This window comes from Branchiostoma lanceolatum, chromosome 2 (assembly GCF_035083965.1).
Source record: "Branchiostoma lanceolatum isolate klBraLanc5 chromosome 2, klBraLanc5.hap2, whole genome shotgun sequence".
Lineage (NCBI taxonomy): Eukaryota > Metazoa > Chordata > Leptocardii > Amphioxiformes > Branchiostomatidae > Branchiostoma > Branchiostoma lanceolatum.
Window position 1 is genome coordinate 19890102 of NC_089723.1, and position 17056 is coordinate 19907157.

Sequence of the window (17056 nt, forward strand, 5' to 3'; positions counted from 1 at the left end):
TACATGTGTTTGTATCAGTTATCCTTGTATTAGTTCGTTTTCAATTATTTAATGAGTTCTTTTATTTTATCCAGTTGATTGCAGCCCTGGTGTAACGTTTATGACTTTTAAAATACTTGGCTGATGCCGCGGTACGAAATGATTTGATTTCGCCCCATAACGTCACATGTTGCGGGTCGCCAGTGCATCGCGGCAGACCACAGACGCGCGCACGCCAAACACGCCAACTTAACACAAAAATCAGTGGCGAACAACTTGGACTCCAGGGTTCGACTCTCCAACAGCTGTCCCCCGTGTAAGATATGGAGCCAAGGTCCTGGGTTCGAGTCCTGGTGGTGCTGGCGTGTGTGCTGATAGCAGGTACGTGCGGGTACCAGGGAGGTACGTGGGTGGGGACGCGTGCCGGTCGAGCCGCCCGATTTGAGCATGGGAGAGCCTCTCTGTTTACGGACATGCTGGGACTACGGGGGTCCTCCAACCAGCTAGCGGTACGATAAAGATGGAACGACACAGAGATTATGCTTGTAATGTACCGATTTCCTTCGAAGTCGAATGTGATACATATTCAATACGCAAATGCGTGAAACGTTTCGATTTCTCTGACGTTCAGTGAGTGAGAACACTTAATGACTATGAAATCATACATAAAGACACCGAGAAGGCGCACGTCACAACTGGTGGTGCTTGGCTGTAGAATGGTTGTTTCCAGTAAACACTGTCCTCGTAATACCCCGGTTTTGAGATGATAGCTGATAGATGTGACTTATAGATAACAGTGAACTGTACGCCAGCCGATGTCTTAATTACACCTTAACGACAGCCGTATTCATGTCTCAATTACATCAAATCTGTGGGTGTCCGCAAGTCGTACCTACATCAGAATTTGGCGCGTACCTATGATCGTATCCATGACTTATTTACTACTCTTAAGGTACATGTATGTACACACCACGATGTCGTAGTTATAAACTTGATTATGGGTTCGTTTATGTCTTCGGTACACCTAAACAGTGTGCTCTCCAACATAGGTTAACTGTGGGCTTGTCAGTATTTCCGTTACCGCCTGTATCGGTTTACCTCGATCATGGAACTTCTCTTGGCAACCAGGCCGAGAAAATAAAACCTCCAGCCAAGCATGCCCTATGGAGTGACTGTCAACCATCATAAATCTGCTTCTTTCTACACTTAATAGAAAAGTGTCCAACCTACCAGCCATTCCTCCGGTAACGACTTGCCCTGTTTCCCGGCCCTGTAATTGGGGTACAAGTTCGCTATTGAGTGAGAAGAAAGCGGGTGTTGTGTGAATACAAACCGGGCCGCCCTGACAGAAAGGACCTGTCAGCCAAGAATTGAAAAAAAGGACTGCTTTCACAAAAATTTCCTACTTCGAGTCAGGAAGCTTTGCCCTATATAGAATCTCTCCGTCTTTTCTCTACATGGAATTCAATTCATTAGCGTTATGTGTTTTAGAACACCCATCCTTTATCAACTCGACATGCTTTTCTAATCAATTACTAGATATCGCAAAAAACATCTTTAACTTCGCCTGCGAAACGGCTTGGTGATCGTTCATGACCTTTTAAGATATAATGAGTGGTGATGTTTGTAACACATCTAAGTCATCTAAATGTCACATGAAGGCAGCAGGTCCGCGTGATATCAGCAGCCAAGTCACACCCCACCCAGCTGGGCCTCTTTGGTATTTACACCGGGGATGAAACATTAATAATATCATAGAGGATCGTGAGAAATGGAAAATATTCGTCCTTATCAATTGGACTTTTGTCTGATGAGATATAATGGTGAGAAGAACATTTTTTGTTAGTTGGTTTGTTAGTTTCAAGAAGTCATTATGTATATGTATGGATATGTTTTTATGATGGACCGTCCGGCTAGTCACGCAATGCTTTCTCCTGCCGCCTTCCCGAATCAGCGTAGGCTTATATTTGATAGTGCAAAATTAATTGGTGTTCTCTGTAGAAAAAGTGGATTAGAAAGAACTTATACCTGAACCGCCCCTCTCTGCAAATTCATAATTGGAGCGTCCCGTCGAGAATTAACATGTATATTCCCCACGGAGACAGAGTTAACTAGGTCCCATACGTCACAATAAAGATGTTCTGCTGAGGTAACACTTTTATCACACCACTTCTACGAAATGTACTTAATAACTGATGGATGGAATATGTGGATTGCTCCTTGCACCTGCGGGCTTCGCTATTCAAAAAGGCGTAAATTTTACTTTTAGAGAGAGGTTTTTAACACCTAGATATAACGGTGTGTTCAAGATTATATGCATTATTAAAACTTGCCAATATTGCTTGATGCAATGGCACATTGCTAGGGAGTACAACGAGCTAGCGATGGTACCAACAACTAATCCGAAGAAACATTCACGATTACTTAAAAATCAACCTTAGGGCCTCTGTCTCTTTTTTTTTGACCAACATTTTAACGGGGCATATTTAGTGTAAGTTGAGAGAATCGTGATTTTGTTTTTCTCAGTGTGGGTTTGGGGATAATGCCGTCCAATTATGACTAATTGTCGACGTTAATTGTATCCCAAATGAACACCAATAAACTCAAACCCGCCTCCATCTTTTCAGTATAATCTGTGTCAAGGACAATTTATGGTATAATTGGATACATGTAGGATTCTTTGGAGACGAAACACCATATAAACCTAGGCGCCCCCTCCCCATGAGGGATGAAGAGACGGCCTGTGACAAATTACCGCTCCGAATCACGTCGTGATGACGCGGTGATAAGGGTTGACTAACGGCCTTGTTGACACCCGGCTCCGTCGGACGAGTTGTGATTCTCAATTAGAGTCTTGTGAGCTTACAGTTCTATTGACACAGCCACGGTCAAGTCTACATGGGTGTGCATAACGTAGGAGGCATACATACAGGGACGGGACAGCATGAGCTGCAGCTGTGTATCATTCAGCATTTAGGTGGCATTTCTTTGGTTCTTCTTGATGTTAAATGTGATTTAGCAATTAAGAAAATGTGCTGGCAAAACATTTAATTTTTGATATGAATTGAGTTGAAAACAGTATTAACATCTTCAATTTATGTCTATTTGTAGAAGGTTTTCGCCTTTTCTTCTTTTTGGTTTCTTTTTGCATGGTGGTTGTTCAGTATTTTGTTTGCAACATCTTACCAGCAACAACTCTTTAGATAGTTAACAATCTTGATTTCATGGCCTCTTTTCAAATTCTATATCAATGTATAAAACAGACTTCCACACTACAAAGTAAAACTTCTGTTTTTGCCCCAGTCTTGAGTATTGGAAGCTATGAGTATAGAGTCATATGGGAAGTTAAATTTCCTGTTTTGCTGCCACCCAACATGTTTTTACAAGTGTTTTGTCTGTACGAACCACATGACTTCTGGATTTTGATTATTTCAGCATTTGGGAAAAATTTCCGGATCTGTTCAGAAAATTGAAGCCATGGCTATTGCAGCCTTGAGGATGATTTAAATGAATTTCGTTTTGAATGTCACGATTGGTCTTTCACACTTCAGAAATACGTTTTCCCTCTCTCCCTTTCCTCCCTTTTCTCTTCCCGCCTTCCATATCTATCAACTCTGACCTAATGTGGAAATTGATGAGCAGCAATCTGGTTATGCCTTCCAATGAACCTGAATGAATAACATTTCTATAAAATTTTGATCTGCAACTGAATTGTTTCATGTTGGTGAATCAATCCAAAGGAAACGCAGATTTAGAATGACAGAGCAAAGTAATGTCACTCAATCTAACTATCTTACAGTGCACTCAGTATACTAGTAGCGGATTGAATTTTTGCTCAAAAGGCGCCAGGAAGAGCCACAGTCCATTATAGGGCTGTACGTTTGTGACTGAGGATGAATTAAGTATTTCATTAAGTGGCACTTCAACTTCTACCGTTTGCTTTTAGTGCATAACTCAGATCAGACTGAATCTAATGGCAGATTTCCATCTACATTTGTCTACACGACATTTCTCATCTCTCCATGTCTCTTATCTTTGTTTGATAGCTTTTCCCAGTACTTATCCGTGATCATGAGACTTGCGCGCTCTACCTTATTTATGTCCCAAGCCCCCCCCCCCCCCCCCTTCACTCTCCTCGTGTCAGTTAAGTGGCCCAGTTGCATATATAAAGGTTACTGTGTCAATAAAGCATTTATTCCGAGTCATGAATATTCTCAGACTTTTGTAATTGGCTTAGTGCATATTCATCAAGGTACGAGTCGGGGACGGATCTTTTCTCCTCAGTCACAGTGGATGGGAAGAGGGTTGCTGTAAATGTATATTGTTCATACTACGAAAGAACCTCTAAATGCGTCGTCCAGTTGCAACGCCGGGCTATTTCTGAGAAGTGTTTGTTCTGTGTCGAAACCTGTTTTTGCTCCACTGCTGACAGCCGAAGTAACCATTGTTTCAAGTATGGAGATAAAGGGAAAATGTGAAACGTGTGTTAAGACTCAAACAGGGCGATTTAGGCCGCGTTATTTGACATGGCTGCCAGTTGGAGATAGAAGGGGTAGGTTACAACTTAACTCCCTTTCGCCAGATGAGTTTGGGGAGGGGATGTTTGCAGCAGATAGAATCTGTGTTGCAGTCAGCAGAAAATGAATGGAATGGCAATTTTCCTATCATTACTTGCTTGACCTTTCAGACGTCACAGGTGACACAATCTTTCTCATGACGAAATCCTAGTTACGACATGAAAAGTGGACCTGAGTTGCCCAGACACTGCCACAACAGTAGGGATGTTCCCGCGCTATTTTTATCCTCCCCCCTGACCCCTGAGTTCCACGGGAACTAGAAATACTCCACATGTGACATTCCGGGCACGATTTATAGGCCGAAGGTCACTTTGTCTGGGTCAAATACAGGTCTCTGCTATTGGGAGAGAAAGTTGGTGATTGGTTGTGATGTGTAGGTGCTATGATTTTTCATCATAATATCTTTGCCTGGCGCCCTCCTGATGATAAATCATGAGATGAAGGGTTGTCCTTATTATGTTATTCATCTTGTTCAGAATAAAGATGATTTTAAACCCAAATGTTCACCGATAGATCTGATCTAACATCTACTAACGAAATTCCACCAGAGTAATACTTCCGCCATTATGAAAAGATGCGTCCAAACAGATCCCCAACCAAACGTCCCCCAGTACAATGTACTCTCCTGTATATCTTAACTGTGCATACCTGAGAGGTGCTACACTAAAGAATCAGATCTCTCAAACCCACTGTTTTGTCAAGGAGAAAGTTGTAGGGAATTTTGTTCACGTTTCTTGGTTTCATTATGTTGCAGGTAGAATAAAATGGAATAATTTGACTTCTCTATTATAATTACCCCCCCCCCCCCCCGAGATGTTTCGTATGCATTACTTTTTAACGAACTCCGGTTTAGCTACCACGGCATCTTGACTCCTTCTTACTGTACTGTGTGCATTACGATGAGGCCCGTTTGAGGTTAGCTTTAGTCTGAATGTTCCGACTCTCAATTGAGTTTTTAGCCATACCTTCTAGGAAGAAAAGGCTTTCAGTTGTAGTTCAGGCAAGCGGACAAACATCAGCCCTAAAGAAGACATCCCTCATAATCAGCATTAACGATACTAAGCAGAACTAAAACACGGATTCGTTCACTTTACTTCCAAACATATTATGTTTTGAACATAGAAATACCACAAACAAGAAATATTGCAGGGTCAATGTTAACAAAATAGCAGAAATAAGTTGTCAAAGTATTACTAGCGACTAGTATGTGGAACACGTTCTTCACACGCATCATTGCCCAACCGTATCATGATCATCCACTGTCTGCTAGCTCATCTGAAGTCTGAAGCACCTTCCACATGTAACAGCCCATAATAAAGGGGTAGGCAGGACAGGCAAGACAATGATTGTGTGCACGGAACTGACCTTGACGCGACCTTTCCCCCATGACTGACGCTTTTGCGTGTTCTTATCACGTCTAAGAGCTTATTTCATCGTTCAGGCTGAAATTCACCGCCTTGAATAATTGATGATGAAAGGATATTCTATAAGAGTTTATACATGGGCCATATCAAACAAAAGCACATAAAGTATTCGCGTAGCGCGTTTGTCGTAACAGGCTGCATTGTTTGAAACAAGGGAAATCTTTTATGAAAATATGGCTGCATGTTTATAAAAGATATACAGCTGTCAGCATTTTGATAAATGTCTTTCGAGGTCTATAACTCTCTATCGGTATGGATTTGATCAAAACAATAACCTTTCTGATCCACTGTTCTTCTCGACTGTCTTAGCAACGCCGTGTTGAAATATGTTATACATACAGTATCACCATTCACCAATTCATCTGGCAATGGGAGGATCGATATTGATTGATTTCCCGGTAAGCCACCCCTCTTCCCCGCAGCTCATTACCGTCATGCCGCATGTCTTTACCTCCCGGATGATGGAGCACCTAAAACCCCACGTTTCTTCTCGTAATCGATTTTCCTCTTATCTGTGCAGCTCCAGTTTCTTCCCGTGGCTAACCGATTGTAAAGGAGGTCTGTTCTCAGTCGCATTATCGTCTCTGTGAGCAAGTTTTCTTGTAGGTTCAATTATGGGGCGGTCACTAACAATATTGAAACACAAAATACTTTGACTGAATGTGTTTGTTTGCTGAGAACGCCTAGACTGACGGAAAGGGTCATGTTATTTTGGAAGCTAGCCCGGTAAAATCAATAAGAGGGAGGAAAAGGTTACAGGCGATCCATTAATAGACACTCATGCGTTTCTACATAACATGTTAGTGAACGGTTACACTTCGATAATTCTGTCAGTGTCCGTGTTCCTTAGCATCATTCTTAATAGAGGGATTGCTTAGGTGAGCAGATTCGTTTCCTGAAATGGTCTCCGTTATATAAACCCAAAGAATATTGTATCATATCTAAACCGTTATACTGCATATTCCGTGGCTTTTCAATCATCTCCCATCTAAACTCCTTAGCCCAAAGCCTGTCGTCAAATCAACAATCGACAAGAGGATGAAATATGCTGATAGCTAAACAAGTCTTCCCACCGTATTCTTCCGGGCACCCTTCCCGTGTAAACTACCTTAATCCTCGTCAACCCCATGGAGATTCATATGCCAGATTATAGAGCCATTTGTAAGTGCGCAAATAGACATACTTTGAGTCTGATAAAATAACCCCCAACACCGTGATGATAGCGTCTATCACTGAATGGCGTGTGAATTTAACTGTTCTAGTTTACGACAAAGGCTTGGTATAAAGCTTGAATAATCTTGATGGCAGATTTTACGCCGGGTGATTTGAAGTAGAAGATTTACAACAAAGGGGAGCTTAGAGACCCAAACGAGCCTCAGAGAGGTTATCGGGAATGTGGGGCAATTCGTATAGTTGATGGGCTCCACCAAAATGAAATGGGATTTTCCTCGCGGAAAGAGCCTTAACGTTATGATACCCCATGAAGAGTGGGTTATAGATTATGGTGCACTGAAGTCCCATTAGGGGACTGAATTATACATACAAAACTACAGTAGTAATTACCAATAAGTGACATGTGCCTATAATATAGCAAAAGAAATCTGGAAATACACATGGTGTAAGTTGAATAGTCACTTGTTATAGCAATGATGCTATCGAAATGTTAACGCCGCTCTTTCCTTTCAGTATGTATCAGTGAGTGCACCAGTATTCATTAAAAACCGCATGGCGTCCGAGGTAATAATACACTGTGGTTTTCTATACTGTTATTGCCGTCCGTTGCTTTTTATAGCGTTTTTCCAACTTTCTAATCATAGTTCCATACTGGTCAAGGTCTGGACCTTCGTCGTGGGCGGTGACTTCATTTTTGTTGACATAAAGGGCTGTTTCGATATCTAATTTCCAAAGCAGGTCCACACCTACTAACCCCTGGCCGCGAGAGTATTCACATTGGATAGATTCCGTATGATGGTGTTGCTATGCATTATGTATCATATAGTACATGTCATTGGCCGCTTCAAAGCTTATACTTACTTGATAGGTCTCCTTAGCGTTGGGTCGAGTGGACTGCGTCCGGGTCTCTAGCTACATCTCTTGCGTACCATTCCAAGCTTATATCAAGGCTACACCATCTTAATTCTATGGATGACATCCTGTGGAGACCCCAAAGCTAATGGGAGCGGGCGGGAAAAAATCAGCGAAAAGCAATGCTGCTAAACCACAGGACTACAAATCTGGTCTTGCGAATTGAGCCACAGAACGCATCAAACATCAAACAAACAACAAGTCTTTACTTGTAGGAGGAACCAGTACATTTAGGTTGTATAGGTTGGAAAATGACGATATGTTTACCAGTACGCAGAGACCAGGAGACAGAAATATTGAAGTTAACCGATTCATGAGCGTGTTACTGACCAACATGCTCGTAAAATCATACAGAAACAAGAAAACAAGACCAAACAGGATCTACATATTTGAACTCAAGCAACGAATGGCTTTACTAAGTCTCCTCGTGGGATGTCTTACATTATCCCATCGTTATCGTTATGACTCCCGTATTGCTACTTAGGACTTTACTACTATGGCAGACTGAAGATTACAGGGTAATGGTTAATCGGAATGGAGGTCTATTACATGTATGGGCGAGTTTTTACTTATTCATACACTCTAAGGACTTAGCTCTAATCCCCGCGGGACTAGGAGAGGATGTTGACATTGCAATATTGTTTGATTTTGAGTGCTATAAGGCGGTGACAGACCCTTTTTCTATCAATTGCAAGCTGGCCATCTTCGAAAAGAAATGTCGGGACTGCTCATATTCTTCTGTTACTGTGCACCAACATCAGTACCAGCCGGTACCAAAGTTACTGAAGGAGATGACATCGTTGTCTGCTGAACCATGGTCAGCGATTTTTATGTCTGATTGTGTTTCATGTTTAGCGAGGTAAAGCAACAATTTTACCGTCCATATAACGTTACCACAAGAGATTCTCCTGTTAAGACCGGCTGGTACTTTTCCTGAATATGAACGTACCGGGCGGAGCAAACTGATATTGTGCCTGGAGTCAAAGAAAGGTCACAATGAAGAAACAAATGTGGGCACTGTTCCAACACATCACTATACATACAAGAATACAGTTTGTATCTGTGCTTCTTATAGAGAGATGGTCAATTAGCTATATCGTCTGATGAAATATGAGTAGGGTTGTTTCCGTTTGGCTTTAGTTAGTGCTTGGTGTTGTCTAAGATGGAATTTTCTGGACTGGGGTACCTTTGGAAATCAGGCTACAATAATATATTAGAGTTACAATTTCCATCAAATATGTACAACATTAACAAAACGTGAAGTCCAACATCATGCAATGATGCGGGCACATGGTCGTGATCTTCGATCAGTACTGCCTTGCTTAAAGTAGGTGACACATTTCACTACTTCATCGGTGCATATCAACTTACAGAGCAGTGTAGCAATCATCTGCAACATTAAATCTGTTGTCAATTGGTAAAACATCTGTTTCTCTTCTTTCGTCCAGATGTTTGATTGCTCGCTCAGCCGGTGTTATGTTCTGTGAAGACCGCTCTACAAACGGACACATTGACAGCCTCGTTAGCAACTTCACTACTGATGGTGTTGTAATTATCTGCTGCATATATCGCCATGTGGTGTGTGGGGAAGCAATCATTTGCTACATTAGTTTTCGTTACGGATGGAACTCCTGACAAAACGTCTACTGTTGAAATCAATCCTATAATGGTCAACGCAATGACGACTACCTGTAGGCTTAGAATGAAGCGTTAACGGCCAAAAACAATGTATTTCTAACCCTAAGACAACCTGAATAAGCGATGCTTCGTTTGTATCAACTGAAGGAGGTTATGGGATCCTTGGTTTGTATATAGTAACAAAATCCCCTGATGTTAGGAATCTTGTATTGTGATATCCTTAATCTGTGTATAAATGTACGATGTGATGTAAGTTCAACCTAGTATAACCCATTGATTGTGTAACTATTGTATTTTCTCCCAAAATAGCGCCTTTGATAATACGTCGCCACTATAGTTGGGCAACCTTGGTTGTACAAGTACGTGTTTTATCCAAACCAATAAATAAAGAAGAAATTTGTTCACTGAGTTGTTTACTGTTTGCTATTTTGTTGACAGGTGGGCTGAGACCGAGGCAGACGATCAGGGATTACTACGATCCCATCATGCACATCCTGACTCTGAACTGCACCGTAGCGCGCGTGCGCGGAGAGTCCCGTCTCAGCTGGCACAGGAACAGTCAGCTGTCGGACGGACCGAAGTGAGAACAGAAATGCTTTCATCTTCTTTAAGATGGTCTTAGATAGTAATGGGTGGATCCATAACCTTGATAGGTCGCCAAAACACTGACGATGTCTGTTGTATAGATTGACTTTATCGTTATAAGAATTAGCACCCCAAAATTAATATTCCGATTTCTCGGGAACTGTTCAATACTCCTATAATCCCCATCTAATGTTCGATGTTCCCAGTTCATTTCTAAAACGGTACCAGAATTGCAAATTGAGTTTATCTTCTCTACCATTACCATCAGTACCACATCAGTTACACTAGTGCCATGGTTACCGGAAGCTCGTCTACAAATACTTCCGTCTCTCGGCTATTTTGTTAGAGAAACATCAGTACAAAACCGTATCTGAATCCTAATTTGAAATTACACAAGGAAACAAATCTGTCACTAAAAAAATAAGAAATGCTATATTCTATTACTTTTGTCGTCTGTGAAAAATCTCTTCGATGGAAACTAACATGTTCCCTCCTCTCATGCTTTGGTGTTGGTTGACCAGCAGACTAACATACAAATGTCAAGTCAAAAAATACTTTCCTTTAAAGAGAATTTTGCATAGAAGCAATCTCTGATTCATATTAACAGCAGAGAGATCCATTACCAAAGAGCCCCATGAGAGTCACTATATTTCATTTTTACACCCTCCCCCTTTTCCAGGATAGACCCCAGTGACTACACGGTGTTCGTGCACAAGAACGGGCGGAAGGATATCAGCGCGGTCATCTCAGTGCCACTGCCTACCCGAGTGGATCCTGACGTCACGGACTACTTTAGCTGTGTGCTGAGGAAGGGCAAGCAGCAAGACGGGCTCATTGTCACCCCCAGTAGGTCAAGGGTTATATCAAATTTGCGCGTCCGTCCAGCTTAAACTTGCAAAAGTTTTACAGAGGACTGGTGATCTCCAGTTGTAAGTATCAAGTCGAATTGTCACCCTTTGGTTTGCAAATGGAGAAACTAAAACGTTGAACAAAAAATCATTGCATATTGCATCTCGTTAAACCCAAAACAAGCGGAAGAGTCAGAACGGCGGTGAGCTAGCTATACATCTTCAAAAAGTCCCCCTGATGTGTTCTTGCACATAACAGTATTCTTCTACTCTCCAAGCAGAGGAATGGTTCGGCTGGTTTTGACGTGTTTTTATGCGTTTTCGTCGGGCTTTCTATGTTGTCCCATTTTCTTTATGTGGTTTGGTGACATAAAGGAAACGTGAAAAAATAGGAAGCCCCAAAACGCCTAAAACACGTCAAAAACCAACCGGACCCATTCCTCTACTTGGAGAGTAGTATTCTTTCAGGCCTTGTTCGAATTCTAACCGTGCGTATCTTATAGAGGCGCCGACAAAAGTCTTCCTGATCGACCGTGACGGCAACTGGCGCAACGAGGCTTTCTACGAGGGGACCGATCTGCGCCTGCGCTGTGGTACGGCAGAGACCAGACAGGGCGTCGGCTATCACATCGTCCCCACGGCAATCATCACGTGGAAACGTGACGGTAAGATCTGTGCTACGCATACACGCTGACTTGATAAACCCTTCCAGTTGATGCTTATACTTTCGACTCAACCCAAGAATGTTATACGTTATTGAATTTCGGTCTTCTTCAGGATGAGTAACCCATTTACTTAAAAACAAATGACTATGAGAATACGTGATTCCATTATTGTGTCAGGAGTTCTTGGATCAGTTTGTACCACCCTCCGTCTCGGTTGAGTGAAAGTTGATGGGTCCTAAAAACCTTCCAGCTTAAGGGAAGGGGGGCGATACCGACTTCCGATAAACTTTGACCCAGTGCTGATGTCACACATGCGTAACAAGCACGTATCCACAGTTTTTCGGTCGGGTAGCTTAAGAAGACCTTCGGGTGATTCAGTCGAAAATTCTGATGAATCAATTCCTTGAGTTGGAGAACAGTTTATTTCTCATTATGTAATTTACCAACGCAGATTAACGTTCATGCTCTAGCGCTAATGCCTTCCAGCTGGTAAACGTTAACTTTGTGACACTATTTTATGTCCCCAGGCCAGCCCGTACCGAAAAGAGCCCGGACCATCCCCGTAGTGTTGCCGATCTCAGGCAGCGGGAGGCTGGTGATGAAGAACATCTCCATGGCGGACAGTGGGGAGTACTCCTGCCACGCCAGGAACGTGTTTGGACAGGGGGAGGCCACCAGGCAGGTCAGGGTCTTCAAACCAGGTAAGGCCTGTCGGACATTAACAGTTGTTGTAGACAAAACTTTAAATGGAACTACGTACATGTAGCTATTGAAGATACTGTTGATAGATTAGAGATGCCAGCTGCTAGCCTATAAACTAAAAGTGATACGATTTCAAAACAGTAAGATCTCAGATGGTTGCAATAAAATTGCAATTGAATATGTTTTAGTTTGTGTCAGAATCATAGTTTTGCGCAAGAAAGAAAATGTGTACTGAATTACAGTCATGTAATCGGTGGATATCGTAACGCAGTGAATCAGTGGGTATCTTAATAAAACATAGCCCCAATAGCGTATATGGTGTTTGCAGCGTGTTGTACAAATTGTTGATGCCATATGCCGCACCCTCCCACAGGAGAGCCCCTCCAGGTACAGACCGTGTCTCCCGTGTACGGGCTGCTCGGAGAGACCGTCGCCCTCCCCTGCAGACACTGGAGCGTCTTCCCGTACGAGACGGAGACGCGGTGGTTCCAACTGAACCAGACCAGCGGAGAGCTCGTCCCCGTGTTAGACTACAGCTACAGCACGGCCACGTGTCTGGCGGGGGAGGGGGGCGACTGTGACCGCATCAGCGCTGTAGGTGTGACGGGGAGGCACTCAGGGGAAGGTACGGACCATGAACACTTACGGTACATTGTATTAGTCTTTAAAACTCGGGTGGTCAATCTCCAGCAATTTTTTTGGCACCTCTGTGGAAAATTTGCAGCAACCCACCCTAAAGTGCTCAAAATAAATCAACACAATGCAATGTTCATTGCCACGATGTATCTGTCACGTCATACATTCGCTAGATACTGTATTAAGAGCAAACATAACAAAGACCTGATCTCCATCCAATAGAAATCCAGCTGATAAAGCGTTGTCTAAAACCAACTATCATAGGCTCTTATGAACGACTGTTGTGTTCAGGATCTCTGCAGCTCCGAGACGCGCGGCTGTCGGACAGTGGGACGTACGTGTGTAGGGTTGAGTCTGGGACGGAGGACAGGCGGGTCAGTGTGGACAGGACCGTCCAACTGGCTATCAGGTTACAAGGTAAGGACAAACTAACTATCGATTTACACGGTAAGGATGGTCCAACTAGCTATCAGATTACAGGGTAACGTATACAAACAATCACAGCCATTGGAACTGGATTTCAGCACCAAGGACAGTGACAACTTTGACCGAGCCTGCGTAACTGCAGAGCGACTAAGCCTAAACTGAGACCATGGTATGTTCTAAAAATCCCCAACTATGAAGTACGAAAGCCTATCTGTCTTAGCTGGACAACAGAAATCCAGTAGAAAATTCAAAATACCACACAAATCCTTACACTTTGCATTTTTGGATAAATGTTCAACAGGCTAAACTGCTAAAGTAATATATTGTCTAACTTTAAGATAAACCGTTCCCTCCCAGGCTACTACAAGGATGATATTGTCATATCGGAACAGTACAATAACGAGACTCAGGATCTGCTGCTGGCCTGCTCTACGGCGTTCGGCCATCCCAGGCGCCAGCTGGCCTGGTTCAAGAACGGCAGCCCCGTCTATGGTGGGCAGGTCAACGTCCGAGCGGACGGCTTCATGGAGCGGGTCAGAAACTTGGTGGGGTTTCACTCCTTCCTGAAGGTAACAAAGTTACATTTGCTTGGGTTGACGCTCTTAACAAAACAACAACCAAACAACAAAACAGTAACACAACCGCATGAGAATATTGGTTAATAGTATGTAATATAGTAACAAAAGCCATACCTGAAATACTATCTTAACTTGATCTGCATATGCTTTGTGCATCTATGATTATATAGCATCCCATTATCGGCACGCTGGGTAGTGAACAAAGATAAAATCAACCATGTATAGGGTTACCATGTATAGGATTAACGTTCCATTTCAGGATTCATGTCACTGTATTTTAAAGCGATGCTAGAGATCTATGTGGTTGACATGAAACTTCAATACTTTTCCTGTTGTTCCAGGTGGAAAGGTTAACTCGAGGAGACGTGTACTCCTGCCAGGCTCCCCACCCACTCACACAGGCCATGATGTCGACTTCTGTCACCATAAGTGAGTCAAGCAGAAAACAAAATCGTCATTATGATTGAAAACAAAATGATTTAGCTAATAGAACAAACCCATAACATCTTATTGTGTCAATGATATTCTGTCACCATAAGTGAGTCAAGCAGAAAACAAAATCGTCATTATGATTGGAAACGAAATGATTTAGCTAATAGAACAAACCCATAACATCTTATTGTGTCAATGATACTCAACAGGTCTCAACATACTTGATATTGAAAACAAGGTTTATATTTTGTTCCTAGCTTCGCCCCTTGCTAAGGACATCGATGTCGTCCCCTACCCCAAACAGAACCCGATAGAGTTCGAGGATCTGGCGCTGGAGTGCAAACTGCTGGTCAAAATCTCTCCCCGACCCTACATCCGGTGGGAGAGGGAGGGCGGGGCTCTGCCTTCCGGTGTGAACATCCGGGATGACGTCCTCCTCGTTCCTAACGCCATGATAGAGGATGCCGGGAAGTACAAGTGTGAGGCGGAGAACATCTTCGGCTCCGCGAAGGCCGAGGCGATGGTTCACGTGCGGACTAGAGGTAAGTCGGCTTTCCCAGATGATGGTTTTTTTTTTGTCTAACATTTTTGGTTATCGGCTGTAGGATGAAGAAAACTCATTTCCTGGCCAGCTTTAAGGTTCAAGTCCTAGATTTCACTGGTAAAAGATGGACATTGAAGTTATGATATGATCGTGACTTATTTAAGATAAACGCAGTAGGGCATGGCGCATATCCACTCAGATGACTCAATGTCGGCGGTTTTGTTACATGTACAAAATGTGTCGATGAAGGTTGTGCATCCAGGACTTATCAGGTGGAAAGATACCAAGATAACAGTTATTCAAGCATTTGGATAGCTTTGTCTTTCATCAGTGACTAAACCAGAATCAGGAATTTCCCGGGTGTTTGATTACAGGCGCTAATGTTTTCTCATCACGGGAGTGGTCATGGGCCAAGAACGGCAGCACACAATGATCTCAGTAATACGCAAGCCGAGCAGTTAACGTAAGTTGTCATAATTTGCCTACAGAAAACAAGACGTCTGAGTCCACATGTAACACCACCGCCATAGCGATGGACGTGGAGAGGTGTCAGCGGAGGTTTAACCACACTCTGGAGGTCCTGTACAGAATAGAACAGGAGGAGCATAGGTCACCCGCCAGGCTATGCAGGTACATGGAACAAGTGTTTCAGTTGTTGTACAGAACCTTGGTTGTTCATCAGACTCGACAATGACATGTACTCGTATTTACGATAACGCATAAAACAAACGTAGATTCTATTTTGAAAAAAAGGGTATTGCTTCTCATTGAATATTTGGACTGACTTTATCTTGATCACGCGAAAAAGAGCAGTACTTTTATTATAACGTAAAACAGAGACATCAATTTATACTCTCTCTCTGTCCTAACAGTATTCACCAGGAGCTGCTCCTGTGTATGAAGAGAGCCATGGAGTACTGTCGGACATGGGAGACATCTATCGGAATCTACCTGAACTCCACCCGTCCTGTAAAAGAATACTGTCACAGCCCCAGCTCCCAGGCGAGAGAAGAAAACGTCTGGTCAAAAATATTTGTCTCAGTAATTATATTTCTAGTAGTTTATGTCTTTTAAGTACAAACGAAATTGCATGTAGTATTAGTCTAGATGTCAGGCGTGTGGCAGGGCTTGAAAGGAAAGTAATGATTATTACTTTAAAGGCAAATAGCCACTGAAATATGTCAGGTATTTTTGGCCCAAACGACATGTATGTTTGTGTACTCTTGGTGAATCAAACTGAATAATATCGCTTATGCCACAGGCCTGTCCGTTCAGACCCAAATGCTCTGTATACAAACATGAAGGTATGTTGTTGTCACTTTCATCTAAGTTGTCCAAGCAATGTAGCTTGTAAATTTGCTATGAATGTTAAACGTAAAATTGAAAAAAAAAAGTTATAATCTAATTTCTGTTTGTGACATTTTCAAGCATCAAATGTAAATATTAACATCACAAAATTGTATGGAGATATGACAATTATCAGTGTAATATGTCATTGTTTTGCAAGATCTATTTTTACAGATTCAAACTGCATGTAGTGCTTTTTGGTACAAATGTTTCTCACAATTCCGTTTATCACTGAGACAATTTTACTTGTTTTTAAAAACATTGAAGAAAGGGTGTGATTCATTCATAGCAATACAGATGTCTCAGTGCAAGTCACATTATTCCAAAACAAAGTACATTTTGCATCCTCTGAACAGAAATTCAAGACAAGAAAAGACTTTGATGTTAGTATCAAATATTGTACAATGGAGGGCCTACAATCCAGATTCCATGCAAATCAGTATAAAGGGCTATTGTATGTTGTTAGTCTGTGTGTTGGTATACATTTGTGATGTCTGCTACAGTTTTATAATAAACATGGCACAAAATGTCTGAAAGTGTGTTTGTAGAATATGTGGGACACAACTAGTGTAGCAATAAGCTGTAGCCAG

At 42.4% G+C, this 17056-nt stretch overlaps 1 protein-coding gene and 1 long non-coding RNA gene across 2 annotated transcripts; one reads left to right on the forward strand and one right to left on the reverse strand.

Annotated features, from left to right (window-relative positions):
• LOC136427806 (hemicentin-2-like) lies at positions 1-17004 on the forward strand. Its single transcript, XM_066416980.1, has 12 exons — positions 1-360; positions 10142-10283; positions 10968-11134; positions 11640-11801; positions 12329-12502; positions 12877-13128; positions 13431-13556; positions 13923-14134; positions 14485-14572; positions 14833-15117; positions 15608-15749; positions 15992-17004. Exons 1-12 carry the CDS (start codon positions 303-305, stop codon positions 16191-16193), a joined length of 2010 nt encoding a protein of 669 aa, XP_066273077.1. The 5' UTR covers positions 1-302; the 3' UTR covers positions 16194-17004.
• Positions 13272-14911, reverse strand: LOC136427807 (uncharacterized). Its single transcript, XR_010754518.1, has 2 exons — positions 14797-14911; positions 13272-14128 (listed from the first exon to the last, which is right to left on the reverse strand). It is a non-coding gene; the product is annotated as an uncharacterized lncRNA (long non-coding RNA).
• Positions 17005-17056: the final 52 nt, after the last annotated feature.